Source organism: Telopea speciosissima, chromosome 4 (genome assembly GCF_018873765.1).
Source record: "Telopea speciosissima isolate NSW1024214 ecotype Mountain lineage chromosome 4, Tspe_v1, whole genome shotgun sequence".
Classification (NCBI taxonomy): Eukaryota; Viridiplantae; Streptophyta; class Magnoliopsida; order Proteales; family Proteaceae; genus Telopea; species Telopea speciosissima.
Window position 1 is genome coordinate 61,857,806 of NC_057919.1, and position 19,494 is coordinate 61,877,299.

General features: G+C 39.1%; 3 protein-coding genes across 3 annotated transcripts; 2 read left to right on the top strand and 1 right to left on the bottom strand.

The window, feature by feature from the left end:
- Positions 1-1,035: 1,035 nt before the first annotated feature.
- Positions 1,036-1,794, top strand: LOC122657643 (protein DMP2-like). The gene is made up of 2 exons (XM_043852413.1): positions 1,036-1,590; positions 1,701-1,794. The coding sequence occupies exon 1, from the start codon at positions 1,048-1,050 to the stop codon at positions 1,576-1,578; it is 531 nt and encodes a 176-aa protein (XP_043708348.1). The 5' UTR covers positions 1,036-1,047; the 3' UTR covers positions 1,579-1,590; positions 1,701-1,794.
- Positions 1,795-8,097: 6,303 nt separating this feature from the next.
- On the top strand, positions 8,098-8,726 carry LOC122657642 (protein FAF-like, chloroplastic). Its single transcript, XM_043852412.1, has one exon. It carries the CDS (start codon positions 8,122-8,124, stop codon positions 8,698-8,700), a length of 579 nt encoding a protein of 192 aa, XP_043708347.1. The 5' UTR covers positions 8,098-8,121; the 3' UTR covers positions 8,701-8,726.
- A 1,479-nt stretch (positions 8,727-10,205) lies between these two features.
- On the bottom strand, positions 10,206-13,636 carry LOC122657637. The gene is made up of 4 exons (XM_043852408.1): positions 12,336-13,636; positions 10,942-11,149; positions 10,723-10,852; positions 10,206-10,639 (listed from the first exon to the last, which is right to left on the bottom strand). Exons 1-4 carry the CDS (start codon positions 13,229-13,231, stop codon positions 10,374-10,376), a joined length of 1,500 nt encoding a protein of 499 aa, XP_043708343.1. The 5' UTR covers positions 13,232-13,636; the 3' UTR covers positions 10,206-10,373.
- Between the last annotated feature and the right edge of the window lie 5,858 nt (positions 13,637-19,494).

The following is a 19,494-nucleotide window of genomic DNA, read 5'->3' on the forward strand; positions in this document are numbered from 1 at the left end:
CTTTTATATTAAAAATCGAAACTAAACCGATAACAACCTGATAATAGATCAATAAGAGCCTGTTATGACAATACACAAACCCGAAACCGATCATACCAAAACCAAATCTCACCTCATAATGGTTCGGTTTCAGTTTAGACTGATACACATAAAATCGATTCAGATCAACCAAAATTGGACCGAACCGACCATTCTCTTATCTGAGATTTCTCTTCATCTCAACAAACAATGCAAATGATATGCATGGTTATGTTAAAAAAACAACGCAGCAGAATGGCGATTTTGCAAAAGAAATGCGAAGGGAAAGATAAATCACACACACACAAGACAAGATTTACGTGGCTCACCCACAAGAAGGAAGGCTAAATCCACGAACCAGCTATAGAACGAATCCACTATTTTTGTGAAGCAAATACAAACCCTCACTCTCCTCACTCTCCTATTTTTCAAAGAGATAACTACAACATATAAGAAAAACCCTAACACAGAAAGTACAAAATTGCCCTTAAAGACCCATCCGGTTTGATTCAGACCTGAACCAAAATAGGTTGAAATACATATCAAATCGAAGATCTTGACGATTGAAACAAGTTGGATTCTTTACTCTCTTAATACAGTAGGATTAATACGTGTAACGGTCTAACTAACCAGACTATCGATCTATCACTAGACCCAAAAAGGGTTTGAGAACAAGAAAATATGGGAACCACAAACTCCTGCAAAAGTGGAAATAGAGATGGACAGAAGAGCAAAGGCCCACATCAACATGTCGAAGAGTCTAAGTAAACCAAAGCTCAACCCAATTGAGTTCCATTTTACGTGCAAGCAATTCCTTCCTCTCTTTCTCTTTCCATTTCCAACCTCTACAGCTGCAACTTTATATATATACCTAAACATGGTCGAGAATCTATCAGAGTTAAGAAAAAGAAGCAAAAGCCCATTCCACTCATCAGAGCTCTAGTTAATAACAGAGAAATGGGTAGTCACAAGAACTCATCTTCAGCTTCTTCTTCTGGGAAGAACAAACTGAAAGGAGGAGTAACAGATATGGCATTCACTGGAGTGGGAAACCTTATCAAGCTTCTCCCAACTGGAACTGTTTTCCTATTTCAATTCCTGAGTCCATTTTTAACTAATAATGGTCAATGTTACACCATTAACAAGTACCTAACTGGTATTCTCCTTACTGGTTGTGCCTTCTTCTGCTGTTTTTCATCTTTTACAGACAGTTATGTGGGTAGTGATGGTTTGACTCACTATGGGATTGTAACCATTCATGGGCTCTGGTCATCTTCTTCATCAGCTTCAGGGTCTGTTGACTTATCAGCTTATAAGCTCAGAGTTGGTGACTTTGTTCATGCCTTCTTGTCTCTAATGGTGTTTGGAGTAGTTGCATTAATGGATCCAAACACTATGGATTGCTACTATCCATCTTTTGAGACTACACAGAAGATGTTGGTGATGGCAATACCTCCTTTGGTTGGTGCAGTTGCTAGTTCAGTGTTTGTAATCTTCCCCAACAATCGTCATGGAATTGGGTACCCTTCAAGCCCTAATTCTACTCAAGATGACTCCTAATTAAGTGATCACTTTCATTCCCACCCCCAAGAAGGAAACATAAATAATTATCAATCTTCTTATGTATCTGATGCCTACTAGATAAAATTTGTGTAAATTTCTTCACTTTAATCTTATCCTTTCTTCTTCTTTCCCATCCAGAGAAGAAAAAGGAAATAAATATCAATCTTCTTATCTGATTCTACCTTACACAAAGTTTCTGTGAATTTCTTCTTCTTCTTCTTCTTTTTATGTTTGTGGTTAAAACTTTACAATGTGAGCAGGTAGATATGTTGTTCCTCGATCTGTTACATGGATTTTTTCTATGGTTAGTAACCTGGATCATGAACCACATTGTCTCGCGGCTTTTGATCCTCGTAAAGCCGTTTGCAATGGGTACAAACTATCCATCAAAAGTTCTGTTCATGATTCTTTTTGGTCTGAGTAGGGCTGTAAATGGATAATCGAAAATCCGAATTCGATCCGCATCCGTATCCGTTTAGAGATATCCGGAAAAAAATCTGAACAATCCGATAAAAATCCAAATCCGAATACTTAATTATAAAAAATTAAGTAAATTATGATCTTAAGGGTTTTTTAAGATTCAACAGGTTCTAGAATATGAGGAAAAGAGAATCATGATCTAAAACTATGGATTGAGAGTGAATTGTATTCACTAGGGGGAGGAAGGTTCGGGTTACACAAGGCAGAGGTGTAAACGGATGGTCGAAAATCCAAATTTGATCCGCATCCGAATCCATCCAAATTCGACCAAGAAATATCCGAATCCGAGCCATTTACAGGTCCAGGTCTGAGTGACTATTATCTGACTATTATCTTTCCTTCTCCATGTTGTTGAAGGTGCTTTAAGGTAATAACTGGTTTAAATTTACAATACCACTCTTCCTTCATCTTCAAGGGTAGTTTAGGGATTTAAATTTATTTAACCGGTTGACATCATCACTTAACAACATAAAACTAACGGGAGAGACTAATTTGTTATATTGGGGTCTAATACAAAGGGTGATTTGAGTATTTTCAAAAACCAAGGGGTGATTTGAGTTTTATTTAAAAATCTGGGGGTGATGTGTAATTTACCCTTTAAATTATTTTAAGGTAAGTTCCATACCTTTCATCATCATCCCCCATGACATCTTACACTTTAAGTAATTACATGACTTTAACATCAAACAAGCTAGGTGGAAGAAATACACCCACACCCCCCCTCCCCTCTCAAAGAAAATAATAATAATAATAATAAAAAAACTAGACCTGAAAATTTTCATTTATTAAGGACATGAGAATCAGTGTGTGGGAATACTTGTAGGAGCTAGTTAGCAACCTTTCACTAATGGTTTACATTAGAAATTGGTCTAAAAATTAGAGTATCCTAGTGCATAAGGCTCTTGCTATTACAGAGTCTGGGAGGGGCAAATGTATGCACCCTTACCCTGCTTCACAAAAGATGTTGTTTCCAAGTTTTGGACTTGCAATCACTGTGCTGTACGATTAAACCACCCTTTTATCCATAACATTATCATTGTAACAACTTCTTTTCTTTGGTGTGCCAGCCAGGGGATAAGCATCCTCTCCCGCGCGGGAAAGGCACCAGCACAAATCCAACGGATGGGCTGGCACGATGGACACTCCATCGTGCCAACCCATCCGTTGGATGTGCGTTGGAGCCTGATCTCAATCTGCTAGCCAGGATTCCAAACTAACACCCGTGGCCTCTTCTTCCCTAGCTTACTCTGTACCGGACCTGTTCATGCAAGCCTTTCTACACGTGTTTGTAAATATCAGTATTGGGATTAGTCATATCGACCATGCCCAATACTGATACTTGTCTTATCTTACATCGGTGGAATAGGTTTATTAAGGGAAAAACTGTCTAAAAAACAAAATTTTATTGAAATTGAAGGCAAACCCATCCCATATGTATCAGTATCTATCAAAATCGATACAGATCCTGACACCGATATTTACAATCATCCTTCTACACCCACTTAGGATCTAATTAAGGGCACAAGGGATGAGCTGGAGAGGTGGTTTGGGACTCTACCACGGCTAATGATCTCTAATTGTTTGATTGTGTATTTGGAGCAAGGTTATAGGTATTGGTATGGTCTCAGTTGATATCGATATAGATTGGGCTAGTATTGGACATTAAATTTAAAAATTAAGATCACTTCTCGACCGATACATTCGATCTGTATCAATAATATATAGGTCTCTAACGATATTGATACATATATAAGCCGATATAGTGATACAAAACCGATACTTGGAACATCATAAAAGTGGCTTTAAGAGTGTCGGATCAATAGCATATAGTGCGTATGGACCATGTGGTGAATATGCTGGTGGACTATCCTTCAAGAGCAGCGGTTCATTTGGATATGGGAGTGACCATGATGCATCTTCTGCTACATATGGATATCGTGATGGGTCAGGTGTTGGGTCATCCTTTCTCAATAGTATCTTCGTGTATCCAGCCCAACCATGTGTGTCGACTCCACCTCATTAGAGTCTCAGTGAGCCCTTTCCTAAATTGGGATATCTTAGACAAGTTGATGAAGGGGCTTATAGATGGGCTATTATGGACTATCAGAACAATTGGGTCCAAAGCATGTCATGAGATACATATGTGGTGCATTCAGAGGAACGGCTCCAACATCTTCAGTGATGCGCAACTTGTGGATTAGACCCACCAAGAAACTCCTCTTGGAATTGAGAGAGTGTTGTATGATTTATGTTTTATTTGGTTAAGATGAATTATTTAGTTTTCTAGTGCTTTAAATACATGCGAACTTATTTTTTATAATATGGCTAACCTACACCTGGACATTAGCATTCATTGTACACTAGTAAACTTAGATCAATAACTACAAGTACCATTTTGAGTGTTTTGTTTTTTTTATTATTATTTTTTTTCGGGAAAATAGTTCATGCATTGTGTTAAGAATGTAAAAAACTAGACTGTAGAGAAAAAACCAAACAAAAAAACAGCATTTCTGGACCTCAAAATCACCAACTCGAATTAACTGGAAAAAAATACCTGATTTCAACAAGTGTCGACCAAATCTCGATTTCTGACTGGTCAAAACCGAGATTTAGAACCTTGTTCCTAACTAATCAAGCGAACCAATTGAGTTGCATGAAATCTAACTAAGTTTGATTAATTAAATGATACGAGACATAGACTAATTTATATCACAAACCTGAAAGAGGAACTAATGAAAATGAAAGATGCCATCATACAAGTAATGGGCTGAATTGCACCATGGGCCTATTTAGGACCTAAAGTAAATAAATAGACTTTGGAAATATCATGAGCTTATGGCTTTCTGTATTAAATAAAAATAAAATTAAAGATACAATTTATATATATGGTGTTTCCTACACCCTCTCACAGGGCAACCATGAGATGACACCTCTGCCCCCTGGGGTAGATATCTAGGCGTGTTCTCCCATTGGTCCAGACACTTGTGTAGAGACCATGCAATCAAGTGGAGATCTCTTGCTCATATATGGAAAAAAATCTCTACTAGGTATCTACCCCAGGGGGCAGAGGCATCATCTCGCGTTGCCCTGTGAGAGGGTGTAGGAAACATCACATCTTCTCCCTCGCACTTAAGTGAGCTGCCCCACGGCAAACTTCTAATGAATCATGGACTTTCTTAAACATTTGAAAAAATTCAATTGATTGATACGAGTTTCTTTTTCTATTACGATGGATCGACAAAAGACTGGCCCAATAGCTACTTCAGCGGCTGCAATAGCTACACTGTGGATGGCAAGGCCAAAGTGAAATAGTGATTCTGACTATCCCTTTGTTGTGGTTTTTTTACCTCTTCAATCATCTGATTAGATTATCATTGTGTGGGATCTCACTCATCTCACGGTGCCCTATGAGAGGGTGTAGGAAACACCACCAAGTAGAGATCTTTTTCCATATATATATGAAATCATAAAGTTTAAGGGATCCTAAAATAACCCTTGGAACCATTCACAATAAGTAGGTATATAAACTGGAATGAGACCTTAAATTATAAAAATGCCTACGTAGGTGATGAGCCTAGGAGTGAAAGACATTAGCGGGAATTTTTCAGTTCTCTTTGTGGACATCAAGGTGAGTGGAGCTAACAAACTCCACCATTTTCTTATGTATATGAGATATCTGATGGATGATGCATATGATGGTATGTACATAATAATTCCCCTGATAGACATAGTGACATATCAATAGAATTGTTGATGTGTGAAGGTTACACCATGATAAAAAGAAAAAATTATGAAAGTATTATGAAATGAAAGGAAAGAAAAGATGGAACCTTTGACCCCGTGACTGTCACCCCTTTCCAGTAGGCGGTTAGGCATTGGATGATGTACACAGAGATAGTCTTCCATTCAAGAGTTGACGTTATATTTTCAGAGATTGTCCTCCATTCAGGAATTGACGTTATATTTTTAAAGATGATCCTCTAATCAAGAGTTTATGTTATATTCCAAGTGGGCCAATCGGTGTATCCTCACCTTAGTGTTGCGCTTTTGGCAGATCACAAGTTGACCAGACCTATGATTTTTAGGTTATGTTTATTGTCTTGTGATAATTTAATTTCCCCTAATATATATGAGAAGTACTATGCATTGCTCTATTGCCATTACGATTTACTTCATAGTCAACATAATATGATGCTGATAACTCCACGTTATATTTTCTCTTTTCATTCTTCGTAATAATTATTCATATATGTTACTTCATGGTGATGGATTCAGATTATTATCCTCTCTAATTCCTAAAGTGTGGCAGTGCGGCAATGCTAGGTGGAGATGTCAACACCTGGCAGTTACCGCATCCAACGGTCTGATCTCATTGATATGGACTGTTGGATGCAGCAGCTGCCAAGTATCAACTTCTCCACTTAGCACTGTCGCACTGCCACGCTTTAAGGATTGGAGAGGATAATTTTCCTGATGGTTTCTTTCATTTTCCTCAGTGGGCTAGTTAGTTCAAAGCCGGACATGTCGAGTATTGTTGTGCTTTGATCTAGTATGTAATTTTACTAGGGTACATGGTTTGTAATATTTTGGAACCACTTTGTAATTTGTGTAAATAGGCAAGGATACTCTCTATATAACTCGAACCTAATTGTTCGTAGGTAGTTGTTGCCCGAAAAAAATTGGCTGCAAGCCAGGTTGCAACCATGTTCTTGCTGCCCCCAATCGGAGTCGCAAACTTGGAATAATCCATTTCCCCTTTGGGTTCATAAATACCCTCTTCGATTTTAGTTTTTTCAAAATACCCTTTTGGATTCCAAATCGGCGCCTACAATTGGGGTAGCAGGAACATAGCTGCAACCCAGGGAATTTTTATCACCTGTGGTTCCCCTGCCCGGTACAGTTCCCTAGTGCCTCTAATAAAAGGGGGGTGGATCCCACCCGGGCAGTGTGTTCGGTCAGGGGGTGGAATGGTCATTTCAGCTCCCCCTAGGAGAGGAGCTGCACAACCGTACAGGTCAGCGAACCTCAGGGGATAAAGGTCCGCAACCCAGGTAAATCTTCTCAGATTATTATCTGCTCCATTTCCCTGCCCGGTCCATTTCCCTAAGTTCCTCTAATAAGGGGGGCGAAAATGACCACCCTACCCCCTACCCGGGTGGGGTCCACTATCCCCCATCAATCTAGATCCTCTACTACTATGTTGCCCGGCAGGACTGTGCTGCACAGACACAGTAAGGCAGGAAATGACCGCCTTACCCCTACCCGAGCGCCTTGCCCGAGTGGGGGTAAGGCGATCATTTCCCACCTTGCAGTGTTTGCGCAGCACGGTCCTGCTGAGCAGCTCGACAGTAGAGGATCTGGATCCCCCCCCCTCCCCCTATTAGAGGGACTTGGGAAATGGAGCGTGCAGGAAATGTAGCAGATAATTTTCCAAATCTCCTCATTCCCTGATATTTGAGGTAACTTAACCCCAAGAACGGACCACAGTTCTTACAAGTCAGTGCCCTTCTTAGTATAATCAGACTATAGTGGATTGATGTTAAGAGAACATAGTGGATAAGGAAGGACCGAAGGACATGGACAACGAATGCAAGTAAATGCCAATGCCAATAAGCTCTCTGGCCTGTCAATACTCACCCATTCCTGAGAAAATAATTCTATTTTGGGAAGTGAATGGATGGGTTTAGAGAAACTAAGACTGGTATTGTTCTTGTAATATATGCTGGCAATCTTCCTCTCTTCCCCTGTTCCAGACCATAACCATGGCCATTTGCCCATAATAGCCAGGCCAACGCACCAGGTATTGAGTAGACATTCCACCACATCTTTACTACTATTAACTCTTCCATCCTCACTTCTTTATCCTTATCTTTCGCCTGTGAGGATAACAATTTGAACCCATCCTGTCCCCATTTACCTGTCTACCCATCTCTAACAATCGTCACTTTTTCTTCTTCTTCTTCTTCTTCTTCTTCTCTTATTTATAATCCTGATACTGAAAAGGAAAACCAAAAAAAATAAAAAAGAAGAAATTTTTAGCCAAAGCCAAAGAAACAATTGATGGGTTTCTTTAAGAAGACAATTAACACTTTCTTAGGCCGCTCCCACTCCAAGGACTACCCAACAACATCCCACCAACATTGCGGCCATATTCCGCCCAACTCCGGCTGCTTTTGCTTGATCGACGGAGACACCCAGAAGCGACCCAATGTGGTGGAGTCTAACGCCATTAAGTCCACCTCCAACCCCACTTCCGGCAAGAAAGATTCCAGCACCTGTAGCTTCCTCTTCGACAATGCCAGCAATGGGTTTAGTGGGTCATTGCCGTCGTGCACAGAGAGCCTTGGCTTTGAGAGCTCTGACCACCCGATGGAAGAGTCATTGGTGGAGGAGCTGTCGAGGTCCAGGTCGACGACGACGGCACGATCCAGGTGGAAGACGACCGTGGCCAAGGTCAGGAAGCAAGACAAGAAGTTCCCACCCCCTCTGACATCAATGAACCAGAACGGACAACGCAACTTTTATCTAAAGCCAGTGCGCATGAATGGAAGGCTGGAACTCACCGAGGTGAGCATCCGACGTCCCGAGGTCTTCAGGGCCTGCCGAGAGGATGGTCGGTTGCGATTGACGACGAAATAGGAGAACAAGAGTCAGTCATCTCCCGTATCCCTTCATCAAGAAGAAGAAGAAATTATTGGACAGCAAGAAATTGAAGAAGAACAGGGGAAGTAAGAGGGGTTCCTAAGAGGGGTAGGAACCCCTCCTCAAACGAACCTCTCTGACTCCCACTTTCCCCTGTCAGAAAAAGAAGAAAGATGGAATGAAATGACTGCAAAATTTGGAGCTCCACAGAAAAAGAAAAAGGAAACTGAGACACTCAAGATTGGAATTCTTAAACTTTTCTCTGTGAGTTTCGAGGTAAAAAGATCGAGGCTTTCAATGATAAGTTTATGATCGAAAGCCCCTAAAAGCTTTTCCACTTCCAAATTCCAATACAATCTTTTCGGGAGGTAGTGAACGAGTTGAGCTCGAGAACAAAGGAAGAGAGTCCAAATACCTTTACAACAAGTTCTATCCAATCATGGGGTCCTCTCATTGAATTCTAAAAAGAAAAGACTCTGCATTTCCAAACAATTTATGCTATTGAGATTGTGGTCGACTTTATTCCAATACAGTCTTTATTGGTCAATGTTCGTTGGGTGTTTGACAAAGATTCTAAGGAGACATAAAACAATAAGGAGGCAGTTGGATCTGTTGAACCAAATCCATTTGATTCACTCCCCTAGTGTCTCCCCCCTCAAATCCCAAAAACAATGACACCTGCAACAAGATAGAAAATCACCCTAGCTTTAGGTCATTGCCCTGCATGGACAACCCATTTTGATACCACTTGACCGCGTAGAAAGACCTTTCCCAAATTTCCCCCCCCTATTGCCATGGAGTTACACTCACATCACCATCTCATCCTTGGTGAAAACCTGAAGATCAATTAAGGTAAATACGAACATTTGAGATTTATTATTAACCTTAGATTATGATAAGAATGGCACAGATTTAGTGATGGGAAATTATTATACACGGACATCTCTTGATGTTTTTCATGCTATATTTGCTTTCTAAGATAAAGCATTATATATAACTAATGGAATTTCTATTTGACATTTTTCAGAAGCATTCAGCAGTAAGTATGAATCAAGTATGAACCCAACAGACCTGCAAACCATGTGTATGTGACTAATCCTAAGACTGAACTGCAGAAAGTTGGGCTTTAGTCATGGAGATTTTTTCTCTAGTTGGCCTAAGGCAAGCAAGCTCAAACCCAAGCTGCGGTTGGGTGAGCTTGGTTAAGCTTGCCTCCTTCCTCCTTGGTCCTTGCATTAATGGGAATTGAGTTCAATTTTCTTGAATGGCAAATTGGTGCTACTGAGAATGTAGAGTACATGCTAGTAGCTTGAGGGTCCCAAAACAATGGCTGCATTCCCTTGAAGAGTCTTTAGGATTAACTCTAGAATTTGGAGACCTTAGGATGAGAAGGTTTTTACATTTGTGACAATAAGACCGATAAATCCTCCTTCCTCTCGCCTTTAAACAGAGGACATAAAACAAGGAGCACTTCATATCTATTTTCTTCCTTTAGTTATTTCTTTCCAATCTCATTTCTGATATAAAGAATTATTTACATAAGGTATCTTTCTCTCAGGAGGATGAAGCAATTTAAATTATCTCTCTAACGTCCCTGCCCTCGAGAAAAGAACACCAAAAATGTGTAAATAAAAATAATAAAGGGAAGAAGAAGCAATGCCATGGCACCTTCAAGTATTTGTTTTCCTTATTCCCCTTGATGAAGAAGAGTTTGTTATCTTTACAACCTTCTGTTTTGGTTTTCTTCTACGCCGTAAGGCAACATTTTCTTGGGCTGTGTTGTCTACCCTTACCACATCAACCTTTACTATGTGGTGATCAGATGTCCCTTTTGATGACATGACAGAGTATGACCCAGGAACAAATCTATATTGTAAGGCTGGTGATGCCAATAAGTAATCCACTCTGGTCCCATACTTGCACGTTCCCTGCACATCTGCATTGTTGGAATTCATATTACTACAACAATAGTATGGTTTAATCAATTTCACTAGACTTAGTTAACCCAGGACATCATACTTTGGCCTTTGGCAATCATAACCACAGATTCGCATTCGCCTGAAAAGTCCTTGGAATCAACAAAATGCTTTCCCTTTAAGAATTTCATCACATCAACCTTTGGTGTCGGCTTTCCTATCTCCTCATAGTACTGCAATATAATCAATTACTAATTGTTTCAAGTATTAATCTAGGATTCATAAACTGGCAACAGAACCAAAAACTTCATGACCTTTTTACCTTCACAATATCTGACCATCTTTCCACAGAGTAATCTGTTTCATCGAGGGAATTGAGTCCTCCGGCTAAGATGTGTGGCTCATCATTTGATTGGATAATTGCATTTATCTGCTTCATCCTCCAGTTCTCATCCAAATGGTCTAGATGAGTGCAATAGAAGTTGATTTCTCCTGCCTGGGGCACATCAATTGTTGCCTTCAGCACGTTCCTGTAGATGTTAAGCACACACCAAAATGAATCATAAAGATTGACCGTTTAGAAGAGAGAATTCTAGAATATGAACTTTCTTGTGTGATAGAATCTGCTCGTCATTTTCTGAACGAAAGATAACCAGAATTGTTACATTCCAGAAGCCATATGCTATTACTGTTCACAATTTATCAGCTGGATGTGCTGCTTGCACAGTTATGGATTGTTGGATCATGCTTCATGTAGCCAATGAAAAAAGAAGAGGGTAAAAAAGAGAGGAGGAAAGCACCATAGACCTCATCAGTCAAGGCCCTACGGTTGAGTAAGGGCAGCTTGGATGCTGATGATAGTTGTGGTGCTGTCGCATTTCCATGAGAAGGTGATCGAAGTATGTGATTGTATCAGATCATATAATCATAGAATTACCCAAAACAAGATAAAATTATTTTATGTTATGCCAAAAAGATGGAGTTACTAAGACGGGGATCAGAAGATTTTGTGACAAAGTGCAGTGCATCCCTAGTTTCTCAAATAAATGGATTTTATATATCCTTCATCATCCACCAGATCCAGGACCTCAATTTTGATAGAATCAAATAACCAGATTGATGTTCTGTTGATCTAGAGGCAAGCCCAAGTGGATGCCGCCCTCACCAAGGTTGATTAATACTCCAGAGCCCTAATCAGCTAATAGAGCCATGTGTCATTAACCATGGCCAGACATTCATCTAAGATGACAGAAAAATCACCAAGATACAACTTGAGATTGAATCTTTCTCATCTTCCTCTCATCTTGATTGGCTTGTTAAAGCAAATACAAACAAACCAAAAAGGGTCTCATAAAAAAATAAAAAAAAATAAAAAACAAACCAAAAAGGGAATGGATGGAAGAAAGCTGAGAAGAAACAGAGCCTTAACTTGGTGATTGACTAGTTCTTCAACTCTTTTTCTTCCTTTTTGTTCCTCCTCAATTCTTTCCTAGTGGACTACAGTTGGTAAAGGGTAGCTTATGAAGGGGACAATATAGACAGTCAATTGGAGCAAACAGGGGAGCTATTGTGATTATTGAGTCATGCGAAAGAATCAGCAATTTCCCACAGATTTTAACTTTTAAGGTCTAAGGGTTCATAAAACAAAGGAAAGCAACGAATACAGAGGACATGAGTGAAGGAAGAGGACTACTGGAGAAGGAAAAGGATGTGCACCTGAAGTCTGTGTCATCGAAAATTTTCTGAGTTTGCCATTTCTTAATTGGCCATTTGGACAGGATTGCGTTCCCATACTCAGGAGCCCAGCTCTCTGCGAATACATATTCCATGCCCAAGGCAGTAGCCAAGTCTGAAAGAGGTTTCATGCCTTTCTCTTCCTCTGCTTTGACGCCTTGCAGAGCTAATATATCTGAATCCACTTCCCTCAGGACTTCCAGAATGGATCTACGGCTTCTCAGTGTCTCACCGTCCTTATCAGTTACGGTCAGATTGGTGGGGAAACTCAAACTGGACTTCAGAGGAGCTTTGCCTCTTGGGATTTTGCTTGCAATCTTGCTCAACGAAGATGGTCCCTCTCCATTCTCTTCGGAAAAGCTCGATTGTCTACTGCGCACTAATGAAATCTCATTTTCAGGGAGATTGATGGAAACCCTCAATTTTGATTTAGCGAATTTTTGTTGCTTGGAAGCATGGTCAGGACTGTTAGGGATGTTGGGATGCAGAGGAGATTGCTTCAGTATGCTCTTGGGACGATCATTTACGGATTTGGCTCGGATATCTACTTCCATGGCTCGCCGTATTTTGAGATAATCTTGCTCTTTATAATCGAAGAAAACAGATTTCTCAGAATGGGGAACGGCAGTAGCCATGGAGAACATGGCCGCATTGAAAGTTGCAAGTCGAATTTGCCTTTTGGGTTTAGAAGTGGAAATGCCCAGTTGACCATTTTGATGGATAGCTGACTTGTTCATGGTGGGTTCTTCTTTGGGATGAGGTTTCGGGTTGGACTTCCCAAACCTCCTGATGACGACTTTGGTCTTTGGACTCCTCCGTATTGGCCAGTAGAGTCTCGAGCAGAGGCGCCGGAGTTTATGGCTTAAGGTGCTTAGCATTTCAGAGAGTAGGGAATTGCAGGAAATCGCTTGAGTCCCTCTTAATTGCTTAAGAAGAAGAAGAAGAAGAAAAGATGTGATGATGTATGTTTCTACAGTCAGAAATGGATTAAAAGTGAAAGTAAGCTTAGTTTAGTTTGATCGATCATGGCTGGAAAGAAGAGGAGAGGAAACAAAGTCTTCTGATAAATAAGGCTGGTAGACATTTGGGAGACAAAAAGGATTGAAAAGGGGTGGTGGGTTTTTCTGAGAAGTTGCAGTAGAGATGGAAAAAGATTGAGAGGGAGAGAGAGAGAGAACCCAACTGCCCAGAAGGAATAAGAATTGAAAACCCAAAAAACCTACCCTCTTCAATCCCAATCCATGCAATGCGGACACTTGTTTGGAACGCCACGTCACCCAAAACCCGGGGTACCAAACTCTGGATTTGCGGCAGTGGAGCTCATTCTCACCCTTGAAGCCTGCAAGTTTGCTTGATTTGGGGCCTCTCTCCCTCTCTTCCCTGCAGCATAAGTTTGCTTAATTAATATAAATCCTTTTCTTGTCTTTATAAAGATTTACATAAGTAAAGCTGTAACTTTTCCAGATGGGGTCTCATAGGAGAAGTTTGATCTCTTAAGTTCCCATATTTAAGAATTAAGAAAGATATACTTGGTATCATTTTGGATTTGATTGAATTATTAAAAAGTGAGTCTAATTCTCCCTGGATTTTGAACCTTGAACCAGAACCATGGCTGCTGTTTTGTCAATAAAGAAAGTAAATATCTAAAGGTTAAAGAATATAGTTTCTGGGTTTGATTTGTTTATGTTTCTGTTAAATGTAGAACTGAGTTGGACTTACTTTACAAAAGAAGATGACAAAAACAAGGTTGGTTTTGGGTTGTTAAGAACTCAACAAAATGCCAGCGTTTCTCACCTGTTATATATATATATATATCTATACCTTTTGGATCTTTCCCATTGTTGGGTTTCTTTTCTATCACATTTGGTCTTTCCCATTGTTGGGTTTCTTTTCTATCTCCACCAAATGTGGTTATAGAAATTAAAGAGATGGGTTATGATCATATAACTCTGAAATATTAAAAAAAAATATGACTGAAACAGAGAAAACAGAGAGGTTATGCATTATTGAAACTTTAAAAGAAAACTGAAAGCTTTTAAAAGATCACAAGGCTCTGAGAAGAGGTCAGTGGATCCAGTTGGGGCTTAAGGAATCTCCATTATTTGGTCGACAACATACCTTAGCTGTTATCTTGTTGACATGGGTTTTTGTAGAGTTGTTCAAATTTTACAGTTTAATCAGTTAGGCTCCATCATCAGTCTGTAAAGTATCTTTTTTTAAGAAAACTCTCTCTCTCTCTCTCTCTCTCTCTCGGCTTCTTAATAGATTAGTTTGTCTTCTTGTCTTTTCTAACACTCTGACCTGAACCAATACGGAATTCAAGATTAAATGGGTCAGTTTCAGCAGGTCCATACTGCATTTAAAAAGAAAGAGGCGAAGTAATGGCTCATTTATAAGATTCTTCTTTGCATTGGATTTATTAACATAAGCAATTTTGGTAACCATTATTTCCTTACAACTCTTTCACATTTGTTAGTTATCAGCAAGTAGAAAAGAGATGACATCCGCCCAATGAATGGGTAGTTGAGTTCATTTGGTTTGTGTGGATGGCATTAAGCACAGCATTTATATTGATGAGTAGACTGTTGGGATGTGGGACCACTGTTCTTAGTATCGGTATTATATAAGTCTACATGTATCGATATTGTTAGAACCCGATATCGATATGGATCAGTCGATACGGTCAAAAAATTGATTTTTTTTTATCAAAAAATATTTTTTTTTTATCTTGAATTGGATCGATTCATCCTATACATATCGATATCAATTGAGACCGATATGGGTACCGATTCCCGATAAATAAAACCATGGTTGGAACTACAGATATATTTATCAGATTGATTTGCATATGTAGTATAAGGAAGGTCCAATTCTTCTAATGAATTTGAAGATATCATATGTTATTTTTTTGTTAAAAGTGTACTAATCATATTAATTATTAGTTATGGGATTGATTCACGCGGTCCACCCTCTAACCTCCCCATCACAACACATCTTAAATCATATCAAAATAAATTAATTAATTTTTTAATTCTCATTATCCATAAAAGAAATTTCCATACCTCAAGAAAGTTATTTACTTTAAACACCCCCTCCCAAAATGCAGGTCAAGTAATTAAAAAAACTAAATAGGTGGTGGTCTCCCATGATGCTAGAGTGGGGAAATCGCATCAATGAGTTGGGAGACGGATTCGATCAGTAGAATGCTTATATTTTCTGAAGAGAATCAATGTGCATTCCATGATTTATTATGTGAGAGGATATAAAAAAGAATCACTCACTCCAATGGATGAACATAAGAATGAGTCAAAAGAATGGAATGAACTATGTCAGGTCGCATTCGATACAAACAAAAAATATTTGACCAACCCACCAGAATTGACACCTCCAATACCTAGCAAACTTTTGTTGCTATATCTGTTTATAATTGACACGACTATGGGAGCAATGTTAGTATAACATCAGGAAGATGATAGGACAAAACAAGCCATATACTACTTGAGTAAGAAGTTTGTGGACTATGAGATAAAATATACGTCACTAGAAAAAGTCTGCGCGGCTCTGATCTGGGTCACAAGGCGGTTGAGGAATTACATGATATCCCACCCAGTATTCCTGGTCTCGAGGATGGATCCAATCAAGTACCTATTCGAGAAACCCGCCTTAACAGGGAGGTTAGCATGATGGTTGTTGTTATTATCTAAGTTTGATGTCAAACATGTAACACAAAAGTCGATCAAAGGACGAGCGATTGCTAATCACTTATCGGCACATTCAACCCTTGAAACTAGACCGTTGGAAGACGTATTTCCTTACGAGAATATTGCACAATGGGAACCAGAAGAAATAGATACGGTTCGGACAATTATTATTCGATGGAGCAGCCAATCACAAGGATTATGGAGCTAGCATATTACTAATCACTCCTGACAGAACCCATATGCCCTGGGCGTTTAACCTAAACTTTGAATACACTGATTCTTGGAGGCTTTTCAACATTATGGCATTGGGAATAGTCCCACATCGAAAATGTAAAGATGATTCCTTGGTATATTTAATAAAGTACTATTTATTATTTAAATTAATAAATATAGTGTATGTGCGAGGACTTTCATTTGAGTGGGCAGTGGATTGTAGAGGCGTTGTGACGTACGTACTTTGCACGCTTCGAGCGAGATATGATCTGGACCGTTCCTTTTGATCCAATGGACCAATGTGAATATAGATAAGATTATTATATACAGTTGATCAACAGTTATGACTGTTATATTTTTAGACGGTTTAGATCGTACAGTTACGATCTAATGGACCAGATTAAAAGATGGAGGGATCCATCTGCTGGGATCAGGTGCCAAGTGGGTTATAAAATAACTAAGTTATTTCAAACTAAGATATATCCCAAACATTCTTCTTCTCCTCTTCTCAAAGTGATCTTGCACGAAATTTGTTTTACTGCAGAAACCAGGTTTTCTGCTACTGGCTTTTTTGTTCTCTCAAAAGGTTTTCAGGCATCGATCTTGACTCCATTTATGCAATACATAATCAAGATAATCAACATAGTTTGGGGCTTCATTGTATCCTGGGAGACAATTCATCTGCAACCTATTTGTATCTGGAAGTAGGGACGGATTTTGTCTTAAGGAAAGCGACTCTGCAACGCGCCTTGAAGATTCAAGCCAACTTTTGTTCTAACACTAATAACATGGCTGAATATGAAGCTTGCACCATAGAACTTGAGGCCGCCTTATCAATAGGACTCAAGAGACTTGAAGTCTATGGGAACTCTTTCTTGGTCATATGCCAAATGTAAGAGAAATGGAAAACTAAGGACAAAAAGTTGATACCATATCAAGAACATGTGGAAATCTTATCTAAAGAGTTTAAAGAGATTACTTTCTCCTATTTATCAGGAGATAACAATCAGTTCACCAATGCACTAGCAACTCTGACATCCATGGTTGAGATGGAATCTGAAATAAAGGTACATCCATTTTCAATTAAACAAAGACATCAACTAGCATTCGCCAATCACATCTATACCTTGACAGTCAATAGATGACCATAATAGCAAACATTGTGGATTTCATCAGGGAAGGACGATACCCCAAAGATGCTACGACAAAGGAAAAGCGTTTCTTAAGGAGGTACGCTACACAGTTCATCCTGTTGGAGGACATTCTATACAAGAGGTTGTAAGATGGAGTGCAACTGTTGTGCGTTGACGAAGAACAGTCAAAGCTAGTCATAGATCACATCCACCAAGACATATGTGGGCCTCATATGAATGCAAGAATGATGGCCACAAAGATTCTTAGACTAGAGTATTATTAGAATCCCATGGAAGCCGACTGTGCCCAATATGTAAAGAATTGTCACAAGTGTCAAATATTCGGCAACCTCATACATACACCGCCTTCAGAGTTGCACACTCTAAGTTCTCCCTGGCCATTTGCAACTTTGGGCATTGGTGTCATTGGCCAAGTGAACCCTAAGTCTTCTAATGGTCATTAGTACATTCTAGTAGCCATCGACTATTTCACCAAGTGGTGGAAGCCCAGACTTATGCCAAGCTAACGATAGCTAAGGTGGCTAAGTTCATAAGCTACAACACCATGTGCCTATATGGAGTCCCCCATGAACACATATCAGATCAAGGATCCCACTTCAAAAGAGAAGTGAAAAAGTTATGACAAAATGAATATTCAAAGATATACATCGTCAGTCGCCTTATAGACCTCAAACTAATGGTCCAATGGAGGCTACTAACAAAACAAGAAGGGGGTTTTGTGTGAATAAAGCAAATAGGCCCTTACTTGCAAAATTAGATAACTTACTTCTTCAACCTTTGACAAAGATAACCAGAGGTATCTGGCTGATTTTCACATCAGAATCTCCCAACAATAGATCCAAATTGCAGGAGATCTCAAAGGCAAGTTCTTAATTCCAGTCTTTATCAATCCCACACTAAGGCTGAACCAACAAGAAATAATCAAGCAAGGAAAAAACCTCTGCAACCTAATCTGGCGCAAGAACAGAACCAGATTTGAAGTTCTGGTAAAACTCCCAGCAAAGGCCAAATCTCAGTTTGAATCTCCGTAAGGTTTGTCGTTTCTATCACAGGAAAGACCCCTTAGAATCTCAAACTGATCTGAAGAAAATCAGTAGAGATCGATGCCAATGGTTGGGGCACTACCGGTACCATCAGAAACAAGGGAGAAACCAAAAACAAAGAACATTAATGAAAGAGAGAAGGAGGAGGAAAGAAAGAATCAAAAGAGGGAAGAGAAGCACGCAAGGCTCATGGCAATCATCGGTTTAACTAATCAAAATTTCATTAAAAAACTCTCAAATCTCCATCGTGGGAGTTAAGGGTGTCAAAACCTAACCCGAACCGTTAAAACAGATCAAAAAAACCTTGACCGAACCGAACTGATTCTTATTGGATTAGTTTTGGAGTGGGGTATTGCAGGACCGGTTGAAAATAGGACCGCATCAGATCGACCACTAACAAATCAAAAATCGAACCGAATGAAACCGATAAAAAAAATAGAGTATAAGGTTATGAATAGGTGGATTGATTACCCATTGATTTCAATATTAGTGAGCAATTTTCTGATTGTAAGGGGAATTGTTACAAATCAATGAGCATGAGGTTGAAAAAAATGGAAATTGATTTGTAACCATGCTTCTTCCATTGATCTTCTTGTTTACTATATAAAATTAGTTGGTTATCCAGAATGATTTGATAGTAGGGTTATTTTTGTGATTTCAATATTAATTATCTTCTCAGTGATTATTCATTGATTTTAATTTTAATTACCTTCTCCTTACAATTAATGATAAATAACTATATGATTTGTATTTTGTAACAATGATTTCGCTACAAACTCTATTTATCCATTGATTTGAATATTAATTATCTTTTATTCTTCCCCATATAATTTATTCTTCTTTATTTGAATTACAACATGAACTGATGAACATATCAAATCATTTTTCTTATTTTTGATTGTATACTTTTTTTTTTGTACTAGGGAAAATGAATTGAAGTGTTTTTATTGAATCTTTCCTCACTACAAATTATGAATTTAAGATTTCATTGTGGCTCAAACCCGAAAGCAAACCGATCTAAACCGGTATT